General features: G+C 26.9%; 1 protein-coding gene across 1 annotated transcript in view; it reads right to left on the bottom strand.

The window, feature by feature from the left end:
- Positions 1–19,363, bottom strand: part of LOC107438482 (periodic tryptophan protein 2 homolog) — a 35,685-nt gene that overhangs the window by 16,147 nt on the left and 175 nt on the right. Inside the window, exons 2-13 of the mRNA XM_043048880.3 lie at positions 18,277–18,389; positions 17,565–17,659; positions 13,617–13,716; positions 11,887–12,033; positions 11,661–11,796; positions 10,609–10,747; positions 9,152–9,227; positions 8,115–8,270; positions 4,306–4,513; positions 4,014–4,162; positions 2,121–2,268; positions 1,121–1,271 (exon numbers count right to left, since the gene is read on the bottom strand). Coding sequence (XP_042904814.2) covers positions 1,121–1,271; positions 2,121–2,268; positions 4,014–4,162; positions 4,306–4,513; positions 8,115–8,270; positions 9,152–9,227; positions 10,609–10,747; positions 11,661–11,796; positions 11,887–12,033; positions 13,617–13,716; positions 17,565–17,659; positions 18,277–18,389 — 1,618 coding nt within the window. The remainder of the gene's footprint in view (positions 1–1,120; positions 1,272–2,120; positions 2,269–4,013; positions 4,163–4,305; positions 4,514–8,114; positions 8,271–9,151; positions 9,228–10,608; positions 10,748–11,660; positions 11,797–11,886; positions 12,034–13,616; positions 13,717–17,564; positions 17,660–18,276; positions 18,390–19,363) is intronic.

The following is a 19,363-nucleotide window of genomic DNA, read 5'->3' as shown; positions in this document are numbered from 1 at the left end:
TTAATTGAATACTAATATTCAGTTCAAAAAGGGGAAGAATCTCAAGCCTATATCTAATATCTATTTTTTAATAATAACAGAATTGACTAATTAAACTGCTTAATCACAAATCAGACCCAAAGTTCTATAACATGGGGAAAGGCAATCAATATTTAGATTATTAAACTGCCAGTAATTTATAAATGTGAAATAATCAAAACTTTTTAAAAAGAAAAAAAAAACTAGAAAGTAGGTTATGCATTCAAATATTACACAAAAAGTCTAAATCAATCACCCCCTTAAAATTTATAATACTTTTTGTATAGGTCTCTCAACACTTTGAACTCCTACCTTAAAACTGAGTATGGTTAAAAAAGATTTAACGTCTCAAATTACATCATACATTTTTAATACCATTTCCTTTTTGAAGGTTTTATAACTCAAACTACACGAGTTTCTTGTTGAAAAGAAAACGTTTTCTTCTCTTTTTTTTTTGTGAAAATTATATTTCCATTCAAATGTTTTCAGAGAACTTGGAAAATTTTGAATTAAGGATTAATAAATGAAACACTAAATAACATAATTAATTAACATAAATGAATTGTTTCAATTTCAATCTAAAAATTAAACGTTAAAAATAGATTTATTAGTCAAGTTACAGACCATGATGACATTAAGAAAAGATAAAAGACAACACAAAAATTCAAAAATAAATATATTGCAGTAGTTTAAAATTGCATGCAAATTTCAGTGCAACATTTGAGAACATACTGAATAAAGACTTATTCAGCAATAAAACTTGCATTCAATCATAAACTACTGAAATATATTTATTTACAAATTTTAATATTGTCTTTAATTTTTTTAATTTTCTTCAAAAAATTTCTTATCTATCCGAATAAAGACATTTCTTTAAAATTGAAAATCTCAACTATAAAATATGCTTTGACAAATATAAAACAAAACAAAAAAAGGTCCAGTCAAAATAACCAAATTATGAAGTTAAGTAACTAGATAACTTTTAAACCCAAATTATAATAGCTACCAAGAACTAAGTCATTACATTATCAGCTGATCTTGAAATATAATGCTCAAAATGGTTCAAATGAGATAAATTGGAAAGAAAAACTAAACTAATTACCATCCGAGTTTAAAGTTATTGTTTCTCGGATACTTTTGCTTCCACGAACATTCCATAGTCGAAGAGTTTTATCCCAAGATGCACTAGCAATCACCAAATCAACGGGGCTGAAACTAATTCCACTTACTGGAGCTTCATGCCCAGATAATATCTAGGTGAGAGAAAAAATATGTAATGAGAATTGATTGAAAAATGCAATAAAAAATACTCTTAGTTAACCGTCAAAAACATAAAGCCAGGTTCACAATTGATTATAGAACTTTTTATGAGTTAACATAAAAACTAGAGCTGAGTGAATAAAGGGTGTAAGTGACATTGTTGAAAAAAATAAATAAATAAAGATAATCCCAGAAGTCTTCCAATATTGTTATACAATATTAATCAGTTTTAATTGTTTAATTTAACTGTGTAATATTAATTTGTTCTGCAAAGTCAATTAAATCTAAAAATTTCAATGGATGATAGATCCAACTGATTGTCTTAAGAGTGCTTTTGGAGTGGTAGAATGATATAAAAGCATTTGGCAATAAATAGTCCACAAGTTAACTTGGAAAACCTGTCCTTTGCAACAGTTCAAATACCAAGAATGCAAGTGCGATGATGCAAACTGTTTATATGAGTGTTGAGGATTTATAGAATTTACCAAATTGAAACAACATATAAACTTAAAAGCACATTTACTCAAATTTACAAAAAATTTTCAGCTTTTTTAAAAATTTTCTTTAAATAATTTTTTAAATAATATTTTTTCATAAATACAGTTTTATATATATTTTTTTCTAATATGAACATCGCATGCTATTTGTTTATTAGAATGTATAAGTAGAATGATTCATTCACAAACAAAAGTGATTTATTACTTAGTTATATAGTAAACACGATTTTTAAAAAATAAGCAAGAATAAACAGAATGATAAAGTTAACATAGTGCTCATATAAGATTTGAAATAAACATTAGAAAATAATCCTTTTGTAAACATAGGTAAATTAATATACTTACCGATAAAAGATGCCCAGTGGGTACTGCCCAAACATAAATTTCAAAACTGTCTTCAGATCCTGCACATATAATTTCACCACTAGGATCAATAGCAAGGCAAGAAAATTGGGTAGGTTTTGGGGAAGTAAATGTTCGGAAATTCCGATACCTTTAAAGAAATCATCAAATCAAACTCACAGATCAATCAATCACATTCATAAATTCCTCGTTTAAATGTTTGAGAGTGAAAAAAATTTCGATAATAATAACAATATTGCATTTTAATAAGACAAAATAATAATTTTTAACTCTTAAATAATTAATTTCGTGTCAATATTGTTAAAACTTTCATGAAAATCAAATTTAAATAGAATAGAAATAGATTTTAAAAAGTATCTGAAATAGTTACTAAAGTATCTGACTATGCAAATTATATTTATCTAAATAATAATAATACAAAAAAATAAATAAGTTTAGTATATTTTAAAAAATAAATTATATATATGCAATGCATTTTTTAAGATCAAGGGCCACTGCTTGGTATACATTTGCCAGGCATACCCTACACTATTGCCTAAAATTGACCGAAATAAAAGTAAACTCCATCTTTTAGCATCGAGCACAGTGGATAACGAAACAGTTGCCAGTGGCCAACATATTTTATAGACCTGAAATTACTCATGAATTGCATGTTTTACGCTTAAAAAAAATAACTGTAAGACAACTTAGCATTGAATTTACTAGAGAAGCTAGTTTCAGGGTATCTGCTACATTTTAGATTTTCAAATTCATGACTTTCTATGACTAATTCCAAGAACTTTTCATGACTTAACGAAGTTACTATTTTCTCCGAAAAAAACAGAATAATAAATTTAAAAATCACTATAATAACATTAATTAAAATGATAGATATAACCAAAAATGTTATACTCTGCATCTTCAGATTTATTGATTTTAAATTTAAAAAACAGAGTAAGAAAAGAGTTGGAGCAATAAAATAGCTGAAAAAAATAATAGCAGAGCAAATAATTTTTTCTTCTTTTTTTCTGCAGAAGTATATTCAAAAGATACATTTCTTGTTCATCAGAAAGGAAAGAGATACTCCTGATTTTTCTGTTCTCATTTCGGAATAAAAAAACTTTGCAAATGACTGGCTTGCTTCAGCTAGAATTTTAAATTGATAAAATAAAAAAAATAAATAAATAAAAAATAAAAATTTTTCCTAATTCTGAAATCACAGAAGTTTAAAAGATACTTCGCTCTAGAAATGATGTTTTTTCTCTCATTTTTTGATAGAACACCATAATTTTTAAAGAACATGATAAAAACTTTTTATATTTTAATAAAATATGACTCTGAGTAGAGATTTTGTTACAAATTCAGATATTTGGAACACCATGAAATTTGGGGGGATTCCATTTAAAAAAAAAAATTTCGTGACCAAAATCCATGACTTTCCATGAATTTTTTTAAAAAATAGTTAAAATCATGACATTTCATGACAAATTTTGCTCAATACCCAAATTCATGACTTTCCATGATTTTTCATGACTTTCCAGGTGCGCAGATACCCTGTAGTTTTTATTCTGTTTTCGTCAAATAACGAAAGCGGCAGCAATAAAATTAAGCCAAAAGTGATAGGTGAGGGGAGAAAAAACACAACAAACAGCAGGGGCAGAAGAATAACAAATCATTTCCATAATTAAACCTTGTAATGTAAATTAATCACAAAAAATATGTTTTTTGCTTGTTTCTTAATTTCAGTATGTTCCTCAACAAAATTAAAATTTATTATTTTTCGTTTTTAACATGATTGCTACTTGTAAAATATGCACATAGATCATAATATAAAGAGACATAAACTTTTATATATTATACAAGCTTGAAAAATAGAAATTGAAAAATTATATTAACCTGTTTAAATCAAAAGCTCGAATAGTACCATCAACTGAAGCAGATAACACAACTTTTCCATTTTGAGAAAATGTAACACCCTTTATTGAGCTTGAATGTTCGCTAAATGTAACAACACAAAAACCAGTGTATGTGTCCCAAAGTTTAACCTGGATGGGGGAAAAAATAGTGATAAAAAATAAAATAAAAATATTTATATCTTTTTAATATTTTAAAAGAACTTTCCTCTATAAAAAAATATTGGTAGAAAATTAAAGCATTTCATTAAAATTAACCATTGGTTTAAACTTACTTTACCATCCTCGCCACCAGTGGCTATATACATTCCATCTGGAGAATAAGAGAGACACTGCAAATTGTTGAAATGCCCTTGTTGTTTCAACACAAAAGCTTCACTTTGCCATTCCCATACCACTAATTGTCCAATTCCAGCACTTCCAAGTGCTATCCAGTCTCCATAGCAATTGAAAGCAATGCTTGCAATCGGTTGATTCGATAAACTGAAACAGAAGCAGGTGGAATAAAAATCAATTGCAAAATATAAAATATTTTATAGTGTTAAAATTATTTTTTTAGAAAAAAAAGAAAGAATGATAGTTCATGGCTTCTAAAAACTACACAGTTTGAGAACAATAGCCATTTAAAAATAATAAAAAAAGGCACTATGGCGGAACAGTCTGTTATGGACTCGTTCCTATTAGGTTTGAAAAAATGTGGGTGTTGAGTTTTATCCTGGTAGCTGACTGAATACCAGTAAAAGATTTTTACAGCTGTCTAAACCTTATCAAAACGTATATTCATCTAACATATATTTTTTAAACAAAACAAGAGATGGTAAAGATTATTTTATATCAAAAATTTCTAAGCTGCACAAAAAGTAAATTACAACACAATCCTCAGTAAACATGAAATATTAGAGGGAAAAAAATTTTTTAACACAGAAGCTATTTCTTTTTTGTGAAAAAACCCAAGAGAGAAATTAAAAATTTCCATTTTTTTAAAATTATTATTGCAGTCATTTATGTTGACAGATTTTTTTTCCACTATGATTTTTGTTACGAGCAAAATCAACCTGTATATGTCCAAGGTTCCCACTCAATTTTCAAAAACAATTCAAGGTCTTTTCAATGGCTTTCAAGGACCTAAAATCAATTTTTTCAAGGGCCTTCTTAGTAATAAATTATACGATAAATTACATGCCAAACAGATTTTATTACACTGAAGCATATATTAAATTAATCAATTTCAAATTAAAGCAATTTTTTAATATGTGTAGTCCTCGGCTACCAATGGAAATAGTTTGATAGTTACATTGTGATTTAAATCAGTTTGACGATTAACAAAAAATTTCCAATTGATATTAGCATACTTGCCAACTTATTTTATAGATTGGCACCAGTAAAACCTTTCGTGAAAAATTTAATAAAGCATTAATTGAAAAATAACATTTAGCATATCTGTTTTAATTTTAAAAACACAATCTTTTTATCACTTCAGAATAATAGTAATGTATTTTGGACACAATAAAATCTTGTGTAGTACAATATTACGACAGATAACAACCTAAGATTTATGAAACTTTATTTACTTTAAAGTGGATCATAAATTGCAAAATGTTGTGTTTATATAAATTGCAATATGTCACATGTAAATCATATTAAATGTAACATGAAGCAAGCCTTTAAGATCTACGTAAATTAGGTATCATAATGTATCACTTGCAAATTGAAATGCAACATAGGCTTCGTAAATCAAAACAATATGAATAGCAAATGATACAGTTTGAAAAATGCACTAAGTAACAAGTCATAAACCACCATAAGTGATTATTTGATTACTTTAATGAAAAATTCAATGCATGATTTGTAATTTATTTTTATCAAAAAATAGATGCGTAATCTGGTAATTATTGGAATATAAAACAAGATTCAATAAGTAACTAAAATTAGAATCTCCATATGTGATTCATAAATCACTTTGATAAGAATTGCAAACAGTAAACCTTAAATCCTTCTAACACAAGTCCCAAAGCATGATTCGCAAATAACTTGAATGAGAATTGCACTGCATGATTTAGAAAACATTTAAATGTACTTTGCATGGTTCAGAAAGCATTTTAATGCAAACCCTGATGAGTGATTCGCAAATCACTTTAATGTGAATCACAATGTTTGATTCATAATGCACTGAATCTGAAGACCTAAATTTTACATGTTGGAGGTAAAAATTAAATGCGAAAATCTGAACAAAAACGATAAAAAAATTAGATGAAGTTAACAGAATGATTATATTTATAATGTGAAGAAATACTGCATATCAAGTATTAACTACTGAAACTATGAACAAAATCGGAAATTATTCGCTAGAGATTCTAACTTTCTTAATATCAAAGTGAATGATAATCTACGAAGAAAAAAAAGTAGGATGGAAAAATTATGAATTCCCTTTTCACATTAAAGAATTTATACATCAGAGGTTTTCGAAAATTGTGCTAGTGCAAAATTCTTTACTATTTCAGATTTGATAGCACTATGCATGCATCAGAAAATACCAGATTTTTTGTACTGGAAAAAAAAAAATATTGGAATTTCGGCAGACTACTTCCATTCTCTACAGTTTGGAATAAAACTTTAATTTTCACACATTAGGAAATAAAATAATAAGTTTTAAAATTAGTGCATGGCATGCTACATGTGGTTCTCATATGTCCCCATACATTTTTCCCCATACTTTTTTGTACAAAAAACTATTATTACTATTTTGAAAATTACTATGAGAAAATCAAAAACTCTTCAAGGACCCTATTACAGAATTCAAGGATTTTTCCAGGCCCTTATTTTTTTTTTCAAGAAAATTTAAAGACTTTCAAGATTTTTCAAGTACTGCAAGATATATGATGTCCCTGATTATCTAGTGTTATTGTGGCAATTATAAAAATAAATGCAGTTAGCAAATGCGCCGCCAAAAAAATTTAAGTTTTGTTTAAAAAAAACCTAAAGGTTCTACAATACCTCTTCTATATAAGGTGTTTTTATTTTACTATACATCTATACATACAATATATATCTATACATACATTAGACACTGTTTAATCATAATAAAGGTAAAATTTATCCAAAAAATATAAGAAAATATAGTATTTTTTAAAGTAACTTTGTAAGAAAAGAAATCTTTAACAATTCTCTGTATAATTTTATTAATGAAGCAAACTCATAGCAGTTTGAGATTAAAATATGGTAATTTATAAAGGATTATTGCATTAAAAAAATAACCAGTATCAATTTGTTAATATTCCTTCATCTCATGCCAATATTTAATTAAAATTCTTAATCTATATCATGAATAAATTTAAATGATCATAAAGTAGGGCTTCAATAATCTTAAAATGAAATTTCAGCAGATATGCTGCTTAATATTTTAGTACAAAAATAGTTAGATGGACAATCCCTCAATTCAAAAATTTTATGATTACTGTATTGTTGATTGAGATCAGTTATACTTACATCCACTTGAAAAAAAAAATTTAACAATTAAAAACTACAAATTCCTCCTTACATGGATTGTTACTGCATTTGTTGAAATTAATGATGCTTTAAGAATATGACCATAAAAATCTAATAATGTATGACTGTTCAATGAGTTTTTTTTTTTTTTTAACGATAAGAATAAGATTATAAACCAAAATAAATAAATAAAAATAAAATAAACAATCTTGCTAGAAAGGCTACAGGTCTGAACCATTTATGTAAATAGTGAATGATTCTTACTCTTCAAATTGATTTTTTTTTTTTTTTTTTAAATCTAGATTTGTGTAGGTAGGAAACACAGAAAGTCCGAATTATTAGGATAAAAAGCTAAAAGAGATGACAAAATATTTTTTATCAGGATAATCAGGACAACTATGATAGTTGACCTAAGGGGTAAAATTACATACTTTAAATTTAAACATGTGCTGGATGAAAATCATAACTTAAAATTAATAACACAAGAATTTAAAAGGAAATCTTATAATATAAGGGAGGGATTTACATTAGAAAAAAAACAATTATAAACTGTTTTTACTCACGCTATTATTTATGAACATAACTTGTTTTAACTTACGTTAAGGAATGCACTTGCAGGCAATTGGGCATTTCATATAATAGAAATGAGCCATTAGAAAATCCAGTCACTAGCAAATGAGTCTTTTGGTGATAAGCAGCAGCAGTAAGAGCCACATAACCCTCTTTGCCATTCAGAGCATCTTTCAAGAAATGTCTACAAAAAGCAAACAGATAGACGGTAAAATAAACACCACAACTACCAAAAAATTAAGGGTATATTATGTGCTACACATGAAAATAAAGCTAGGCAATGTAGCAAAAAAGCAACAAAAATTTGTGTTGCTTTTGCAAACGGTTAGTAGCGCTGTTCTGATTTAAACTTTACTTTAGAAAATCCTAAACTGAAATCTTATTTATCTGATCAATAATCTTATATAAACTATAAATCTCATTAAACTGATATATTACAAATCTGATGTAAAGTAATATTTTGATATGTAATACCTTCAAACAACAAAAAAATATTTCAAAACCATTTCGTATTTTATCAAGAACAGAGACAAAAAAAATAAAAAAAGAACAGGGACAACAATAAATGAGAAAAATGAAAGATGATAAATGAAAAAAAATTAAATGTTAAAAAAAAAAAAAAAATTTAATGCTGGGAGGTGAAAATAAAAGAAAAAATAACTTGGAACTTTTCTCAGCAAATGTTATTTCAGAACATTTTTGTTGCAACCATTTTTTATTTTTTGCTTGATAAAAATATTTGACTACAGAAAAAAATAAAATGTTTTGATAATAAAAAAATAAAATGTTTTGACAAAATCACATTAAATTTCAACATGATAAAGCTGCAAGCATAAACAAAATGTGTAACTCTTTTAAGCATGAAGAATTGTAGTTCAATTTATTTTAAATAAAATGGAATTTCCAATCCTCAAACAATAATTCCACAAAACTTTATTCCCTTTCAAAATGTAATTTTAGCGTACCCATATCAGTGGAAAATAAAGTTTATCACACAAATAAGTCAGACATTAAAAAGCGCATTAACATTTTATAATAAATTTAAAACTCAATCTTTATGCATACTTTCCAATTCGTTTGTAAAAAACCTTTTCATCTGTGTTATTTTCTGCATCTGGCTTGTTTTCTGCTACTGTTCTTTCTAAAAGAAAAAAAAATTATAATGATCAATCATGATAATGGTATTATATTCAAAAGTAATACGCAGTATGAGAATAGAAAACTATTGCATGTTTAATCAGATCTACTAATTCCAAAGCGACATAGCTAAAGAAATACTTCTTTTGATTACTCAAACGTGCGATTCAAATTTTACACGCCTTAACATCCGAATTTTAAAAAAAACATGAGAAAATCAATTGTATTAATTGCAGTCGAAAAAAAAAAGATCAAAACATGGATTTACAACTGTATCGAGCATGTTGAAAAGTAATTATTGAAATACATGGTTTGAAAATTACCTTTTCTATTGTGATATTAAAAATTAATTCGATCTAACTGTAGCCAAATGAAAAAAAAAGAGGCTAATATACCAAATTGATGAAATAATTTTTCTGTTACAAATCGGAATTTGCAACAAAATTGCTCCTTATTAAAATATAGAATGAGAAAGAAAAAACTTCCTTTTTTCAAACAAACACTCTTTTAAATATTGCTTTCAATCTTGAATTCTATTTCGCTTTTCTCAAACAAATTGACGTAAAAAAAGTAATTATTACTGGCAAATGGGAGCTTAATAAAAAAAAAAGAGGAAGGTGCTGTTAAGGGCGGAATAAATTTCCCGTTAACCAGATTTTGTGTAAGTAGTAACAAAATTTCAATATTAGACTAGCGAAATACCAAGAAAGTTTTGTCAGATAAAATTATTGATTCACAGAGTTCGCAAAGCAACAGTCTTGAGATTTACGGAATTCAGCTTATTAGCTGAAAAATCATATGCCTGTGGATATTTTTTTATGAGTTCAACTTTTACATAATGTTTATAAATAGCTATAATCTTGTTTTGTACAGCAAAACCTATCCCTTATATTTTTTATAAAAATACCAGATAATTATTAAATCAAGCATGCAAATACTATGAGAGTAGGTTAGTTATAATCTGTCCCCCAATTTAATTTTCCAAATCAATTTTTTCTAGTTGCCCTCATTGTAATTACTTTTCTTTAATTTTATTTTATTTATTCACTTTACTAATAGAAAACCTCTTCTCTTAATTTTGCACCTAGAGTAATTCCTACTACTTTCCAAGAAACCAGCAAAAAAATGCTTTTCCACCGAAGAAAATATAAAAAGTTGCATAAATAAATTATAAAACCTGAGCAACAGCTAAAGTTTTGTATTTTTAATTAGGATAAAAGATTAAGCATCTAAAAAAAGAATATAGGAATACACTATTGAAAAATTGTGAATCGTCCAAAATTTTAGCATAATCAATCCAGAAAATACATTTTTTCTAGAGCACATTGACCTTTGAAGACAGGCTTGTTTAGCCTAAGTCATAAAAAAATTTTTAAAACATTTACCTTTTTCAATGTCAACCACTTCGTCTACACTATTTTCATCTATTTCAGTTTGAGGTTTTTTTTCTTTAGGAATTAGTCCATCCAAATCAGTACTACATTCCCATACACAAAGCTGACCATTTTTACCAATGGTATATAACTAAATGTAGTTAAGAATTTCAAAAAGAGGTGTACTAATATACTAGTAGATTTTGAAGTATTTTATAAACAAAAATTTAAAATATTTTGGAACAATATTTTACAATATTTCGAAATTACAAAACAGTAACTATTAAATTTTTTTTGCATTGAAATCGATGTATTTGGAAGAAAAAAATAATGTACTCATTTTATTTCATGCGTAGGTTAGATTTCAGTTTTAAGACTTTTCAAATGGAATGACTGAAAGAGCCTGGTTCAAAAAATTTAAAATTTTGAAATTTCAAATTGACACATTGTGCAGCCCTTTGCATTCATGTACTGACAGTGTAATTGTTCATCAATAAGACATCATTTTTTGTTCTTGCAGAATTTTATTTAGAATTTTTGATATGTTGTTAGTTTTTACTTTTTCTGTTTTCCTCATTCATTTACTTATTTGGGCTCAGCATTTGAATCTATTTACTAATATTATTTGAATTTTTTTTCCACTTAATTTTAATAAATTGTAATCTTAAATCATTCTGGGAAAATGAGTAGTTTTAGGGTGTTATAGAGGGCAATAAATAACTTTTGATGAGTACCATAACATAAATTATGCAATAGTCAAGTTCCATATTTTTTTTCTTTTCGAGTTTGTCTACCATATAAATTTTTTGGACCACTAAATTTCCATTGTCGGTGTGAAAACTACTCGTGTGTATTAAATAGAGATTTACAAGAAAAAAAAGCAACAGGACAAACGTTTAAGAACATAGTTTAAAAAAATGGAAATAATAACATCAAAATAAATATAATTCAAAGCTAAATATATATCTAGTTACATAACTAAGAAATTATACATCAAACATTACTTCTTACAGTGTAAATTTAGTAAAGGTTAAAATACAATATTTATAAGAAGAAAAGGATACATCTAAAGAATTGCTTTCAAAAAAGCAATGAACTACATGATCAGTATGACTTCCTAATGTATAAGCAGATAAATTTTTAAACTGGCTGAGAGCATAGATTTTTGTAGACATATCTGCTCCTCCTACAGCAATAACTCTGTAAAAATTCAAAAAGATAAAAGTAAACAAGTTAAAATAATCAATAATTGATTGACAAAAACTTGACAATTACAAAACAAATCAATACCTAGAATCAGATGTCCAATCAATGCATAGAGTGTCATCATATGAGAAATTAAAAACCTTCTCTAAAACAAATGCATTAAATTGTTTCATAGAAGTACATGGTACTTGGTAGATAAATAAATTACTTTCCTTTGTAACAGCAATATACCTTAAAAAGAAAAAAAATGTTACAGCAGTTAAATAAGTTCAAAGCATAAGTTTTTTTCAATTAAAGGCAAATGATTAACATGATCACACATGCCAATGTCAGAGCTCATTCTAGACAGAAAAAAGGGCAGGGTGCAAAAGTTTGAAAAAAAGGGCATTATTATTCTAAAAAGGCAATAATTCTGCGTTCTATTAAAAACATGAATTCTTTACACGTTCTATTAAAAAACATTGTCAATTAGTAAAAGATTTTTTTTTATTTTTTTACTTAACTAAAAGTAGCAAAGCAATCATTAATTACTTATTTTCATTAATAAATTAACATATATATCGAGTTAATGAGCTAATTAGCTTAGTAATGTATTTAAAATGCATGCATATATTATTAAAATAATGTATGTTTTTAAGTGTCTGTAGTTATGATTAAATAATTAAAATGATTAATAATAATTATGATTTAATGATAGTGGAAGTAGCTGCAAACTTTCAAAGGCAAGTGCAACAATGGATTGTGATGGCTATTTTTCCTTTCCATATAAATCTATGTATTGACAGCAATGACAAACTAAATAAAAAGAGTTAAAAATAACAATTTAAGAAATCCATTATAGAGTTTGGGGAAAAAGTAAAGAAGGGTTGAGGAAGGAAAGGGCAAAAAGGGTATGAGTCTATTACATCAGGGCACTAATTTACTTCAGGGGCAACAGGGTGAATTCTTTTGACTAAAAGGGCAACAGGGTGCTGCGTCCTGTTTACCCTGCCTAGAATGAGCTCTGCCAATATATCTATAATTAATACTAAATTAAATTACAAATTCACTTCTTTTAAAATATCAAATAAACAAACAAAGAAAAATCTTATGACAATTTTTCTATTAGCATTTATCAAAACGAGGAATAATAACACTTGATTTAATAAATTGAGTGAATCAACTTTTTAAACAATTGAAAGATATATTTAATTGCAGATTGCCAAACTAAACATTAGAATCCTATGATATTATGAAGTGTAAGCTGATAGGTTGTTTTTTAAATGAAATTACAATAATTATAATACTGCCAAATGATAATTAATTTTTATTAAAATTACATGCTTTAGTGAGGGAAGAAATATTTTATAACAAGGTTGATATTTGTTAAACCAATAAAAATAAGAAAAAGAAAGTACTATGAGCTAATTTATTCCTAAAATATTCATTTTGAATTAACCTATTTAGCTTTAATACGCCTGAAGTATACATTAGATAAAAATATAAAAACTCCCACATCAAATTTTGCTTTTAAAGAAAAAGTTTGAGGACACTAATGTTTCCTGACTTTATAAAATAAATTGACAAAATTATTTACAGTATGAGAAATATACCTTCCTTACTATATTAAAAAGAAACTGAGAAAGTTTTGTTATAAAATAATCAATTATTGTGTCATTACGAAATATTCTGAAAATATCTAATGGACATACCATAAAAGAGAAATAAGAATCCTATTCATTTATTTTTGTAAATAAAGATAACAAATACATCTTATTTATTTGCAGATAAGTTTTCAATAGTAATTTAACATCACTTTGAAAATTAATACTCACCTTCCATTTGGACTAAAACATGCACTTGCAATGGGTCTCTTGAAATGAAAATTATGGATAACAGTTCTGTGTGATAGACTTATTAACAAAGCTTCACCAGCTATGGAAAAAATTAACTAATTAATCTTTGAAACATTCCAAATAATTTCTGTCATTTAGAGTAATTATAGTAAACAAATGTAGACTATTATTTTAAACCCGCTTTTATAATGTTTCAAAATGCAATATCTCCTTTCTTTGTAAAAGAAAAAAAAAACTATACAAATGTATAATAAATAGGTTGTATTGATAATTATCAATCGTTCATAGCCCCAAAGAATACTTCAGTGACTCTTATTATTTTTGTTACCTAAGTGAAGTAAAATTTATGAAATAAGAAAAAAAATCAGAACTCTTGCTTGGTCACACTTTAACTCCGTGTTCCATAGAATTTTTTGCTAATGTTGCAGGTGGTATCTCTAGCCTTTGCAACTATCTTGACCTATAATGACAAACCCATGACACTTGTGTCAGAGGTTACACAAAAACTCATTTCAGGTTATAAGCATAGGCAGAGATGATAAAAAAATTGCACAATTATAATTCTCAGAGTAGTTTCTATATAAAAAAATAAACTTATTTAAAAGACCTTCAATCACAATGAATAAGAAAAAAAAAAGAAAGAAAATAAAAGCAACAAACATGAAATTTCCCTCTGAAGAAATTTGCACAAATTTTGTGTTTTCTCACTACTCCAACTCAGCAATGCAACTATGCAAAGGGTGAACAACTTTGAGATTGTTGAAATTGAAAATAAAAAAAAGCTGAAATTCTGAGTTATATATATACAGTGAAACCTCCTGTTACGGACACTCCTGCAAAACGGACGCCTCTCAATATGAACATATTTTTAATTCCCCGGGAATCTTCCATGAAGAAACCATTACGTACATTCTCCGCAAAGCGGACACTCCCATAACCGGACGCGGACAGTCATTTTGGTCCTGAAAAGTTGCTTTTCATCTCTACAAACCGGACACTACTTTTTCTAAATAAATTGCAAGCTAAAAAATGCAACTTTTCACCATTTTTAAAGCATGTAAATAAAAATTTTTGCCTTATCCATAACTAAAAATATTGTTAAGCTATTTCACCACCGAAAAACCAATCTTTCTCCTGTCACCTTGCCTTATCTTTGTAAAGAAAGGAGAGAAAATGTTACTGCACTCCTGAAATAATTCTGACATCGGCATCTTTTGATCTTTTCATCTGGACCACACAGGTTATGAGACCCCTCAAGTTGAAATGACTTCTCTCAATGCTTCTTCCCCATTGAAAATTTCTTTAATTTTCTTATCAATTTGAAGACACAAGTGGGGTAAAAAAAGAGAATAGACGTATAACCTTTGAGGTGTTTATATAAATGAAACATTTATTCAGACACTTGATAGCTGATCAATTGTAAATAATCATCTCCATAGGTCCTCATGACTTACAGGTATGCATTACTTTTTTTTTTCTGTGAATCATGGGAGGTTTATTTTCCAAGAAGGTATTAACCATGTTCCCTATCAAATGATAAGTAGGTGTAAGCGGATGTGAACCTAATAATTGAAACGGACTGAGGACAGTACGCTCCTATTTGGTATCATATGTCTAACTTGAGTATCTAGGCTAATAGGAAAATTATATTTATTTATTTATTTATCTGTAGCTAGATCCAGAATTATGTATTTATATCACACTTCTTTATAAATTCTTTTTTATCTTTCTTATTGTTAAATAAAGATTCTTGCAGATATTTACAGTATACTTGTAGATATTATTTAATTATTTCTATATCTTAGAGAATATTCTAAAAACAATTTACGGTGTTAAATTTCGTTATTAGGGTACCCTTCCCGTAAACGGACAACTCTCATAAACGGACAAATTTTTTGGTCCCATGAATGTCCGCTTAACGAAGGATTCACTGTAGTATATACATATATATATGAGTTAAAAAAGCCTTAATTAAGTCTCACAACTATATGATAACAATTATAATAAAAGTATGTACGAAATATATAAAAGAAAAATAAGTGATTTTTACATTTTTATGAAAATAACTGCATTAATAGTGTTTCTATAGCATAATATAAATATGCAGTTCCTTTCACAACAAATAGGTAAAAAAAGAATTGCTTATTTTAAACAAAATATGCAACACCAATGTTTAAATTTTAGTAATTCAAATATTAAAAGATATATAGTAGCTGCTTGGAGAATATAAAATGTTATAACATTAAAAGAAGAAAAAAAAACGTAAACACAATGAAATGTGAATTTTTTTTTTTATTTTTTTTTTTTAAAGTTTTGAGTATTCTCCTAAATTTAAAAATAAGAACATTTTTCACGAAGTTGTTTAAAGTTAATGTCACACATGAGTAGCTGAATAATTTATTAAGAATATTACTATTATTTAATAAAGATATAATATGAATAAAAGTAGGAAAAAAACATGAAACCATATTCAAAATGAAAACTAAATAATTCAGTTAAAATTCACCTGTTCAAAACACATTAGCAATTCAACCATTTCCATTAACATTTTTCACAAAATGTTACTAATTAAGGAGAATATTTATCTATATTACATATGGTACATAATTAACACAGCAAATTTTAAAAAGTTTATTTTCCTCAACAGAAATACAAATATATATTTTTCAAAACATTATCAACATATATTTGTATCTCTTTCACGACAATAACAATAAAAAACATTTTTACTTGTGCCAAGAATAAATTCTTTTTTATCAATTAATCAAGTATAGTTATGTCCAGAACATTGCAAGCCTGGGAGTGATTTGTTACCACTCTGCTACTCTTCAGTTATTTTTAAATGATTTCTTTTGACACCAAATTTGCAATAATATCTGTAAATACAGTGCATTGATTGGACTTATTGTAGAAATGAAAATATGATGTAATGATAAGTAGGTTAGGTGGTGAAAATATTGACGAAGGTAAGGTTTTATTTAAAAAGAGCATTTGATACGATAGTCAGGAATCTTGCTGATTTAATATTATGCAGTTGATAGACTTGATGAGAAGAGGAGAAAGAGTGCTGCCGCGAATGAGGTTTTATTGTTGATGTCTTTCTGCATCGATTTAATTACAAAATTTAGGTTAAAGATTTAATTTTTGTATGACCTTTTGTCTGTGGGTCGAATAATGTAATAGATGATAGGTACCACATTCTGGTAAAATGGGAACTGGAGTATTAATTTTCTTATTTGAGTCAAATTAAATAGGTTGGCATGGGCAATGCTCGTCCACTGGCTAATTATGTAAGTATTTATTGATGTAAGACAAAAGTAACCAGCTGAAAAGAAGATATTGGCATTTAATATGCTGCTTTTAGGTGGGCTAGTTTCAAGTATTTAATGACGTAATAGAATGGTTTTAAGCAAGTAAATTGATTTAAATTTCGTAAAGACAGATAGCAAATCTCTTGCCCATAAGCAAACATTAGATAAAGACCTACAGTATTTTTATTTATGAATAGAATATTTAATAAAAGTAAAACAATAGTTGGGAGCATGTACATTGGTTTATATTTTATCGAATTTGGTATAGAGTGATTAACAAATCTGGTGCTCATGTGTTATGACTTGATATAGAACTGCCATATTTTTTATTTGGATAATAATTCATGTTGAAGAATGGCTATTGTCATGATAAAAATGAATTTTTTGTTTAATAGCATCACAATTTTCACATTTAAAGAAAGTGGTGCCAAAAAATTAACCAAAAATGGTTGGCAATGAAAAAAAATCATCAAAAATAGCTTTATAATTGTAACAAAACATCAACATTAGTGCAATATTTATATTTTCCCAAGATCCTTAAGAAAAAGCAACATAAAACAGTACAATGAACTAAAACTAAATATACAGAATTCCTCAGAAAATAAAGAAAACTTACGTTCATTAATTGCTAAAAGAAGCCGTCCATTTGGTGAGAGAGCTAATGTCGTAAAATTGTACCGACTTTCAATAGGCAGTGTTTCAGATTTATGACTAAAAGATGGAAAACAACGCAAACAAATAAATTTAATAAAGATCATAAAAGAATTTCTTAACTATAAGATAAAAAATTAACGAATAAATTTTCTAAGCAATTGAAATTCATTGATAACTATATTTATAATTTTTAAGTTGTTATCAACTTTTTAAGTTGAATTAGTCTGAGAATATAAATAAATATATAAAATAACAACAAACTTACCAGAATTGAAATTAAAAAAAAGTTTACAGGCCTACAAAAAAATTTTAAAAAAAGGAAAGAAAAAGCTTTATGGAAGACTATTTTGAAAGGTAAACTCATAGCCATCCCCAGGCAAACCCTTATACATCAGGGGTCTGTCTAGGTTTTTCTGAGAGGTAACTATTTTCGGAAAATTTAGACATTAATTTGTGAAAAATTAAAAATTATATTAAAAAATCAACACAAAAATATGGATTTGTCGTTCTTCCTAAAGTTGAATTTGTGAAGGTACCGCTAACGGTAGTAAATTCGGCCTGAGCACACCCTTGTATATATATAAATTTTAGAAAAGAAAAATTTAAAATCCCTTATGCATTTTGACAATTATAGTAGAAGTTCCAATATTGAAATATTTAAAAAATATGCTTACTTTTTTAAATCATATACGGTGATTCTGTTTCCTACAGGACTTATTAAAATTGTTCCATCAGGAGTAAATATCAAATTTCCTTTGTGATAAACAGTACCCACAAGATTGGAAAACTATAAGAAAAAAAATCATGATAATATACATTCAAGAGAAAGCAAATAATTAAGAATGGGATATAGACACAGAGTTATCTTTTCTAAATATTCATTTTTTATGTGACAAAATATATAATTCATTAATAATTTCGAATGCAAAATTCTACGAAAAATATACTTTATAAAACCATATGATTACAAAAATTTTAAATCTATTATGCATTTTAATTTTCTATTACGTCGAGTTATGCATACTTACTACCAGCTTTATTAATTTTTTAATGCTGATGGTACGGTCTCACACCTTGATGTATGAAACCGTCAGCTGATAATTTCAGAAAAATTCGAACAATCAAGGGTGCCTTTGTTTAATTTAATGAGGGTAAAAGTAAAGGTCAGTGAGGTAAAGAAGACAAGCAAACCCGGGAGAGCATTTTATTAGTGCATTATGTGTATAAATATAACACATCATGGATTAATACTGTGCAACATGTGCTCTTTCAATACTGTGCTCTTTCATTTCTCATTTAGGTTATCTGCAGTTATAACGTCATAAAATATAAATTTGGTTAATTAATAAACACAGAATTTATGGACAGTTCATTACAGTGATTAATATTTTGAAAATTCCTACCATTTTCCCACTAAACAAATGGTTTTAATAACCAAATAAGTTAAATTAATTTATTTTCATAAAACAAACCAAAAATATTTTAATTTAACATTACTAGACAGAGATCTTTCTATAACAGAAAAAAAATGTATACACATGTAGTTCATCATGTATATAGTAAATAGGAATTTCTCTATTACAGCAATTATCTTTCTCCAGCAAAATATTTTTAATTAATTTAAAAAAATTCTGAAAGCTTAGGAGAATTTTAATGTATTTCAGGAAAATTTAAATCCAAAAATTTTAATCGTAGTGAAATTTTTAGAAATTTCATTTAGAAGTAATTTTAAAAAAAAGGAGAATATACAATTTAAAGTCA

This window comes from Parasteatoda tepidariorum, chromosome 7 (assembly GCF_982258835.1).
Source record: "Parasteatoda tepidariorum strain Cologne lab strain chromosome 7, Ptep-v5.0, whole genome shotgun sequence".
Taxonomy (NCBI): domain Eukaryota; kingdom Metazoa; phylum Arthropoda; class Arachnida; order Araneae; family Theridiidae; genus Parasteatoda; species Parasteatoda tepidariorum.
Note: the sequence above shows the minus strand (reverse complement) of the source record. Positions and strands in the feature narration are given on the sequence as shown.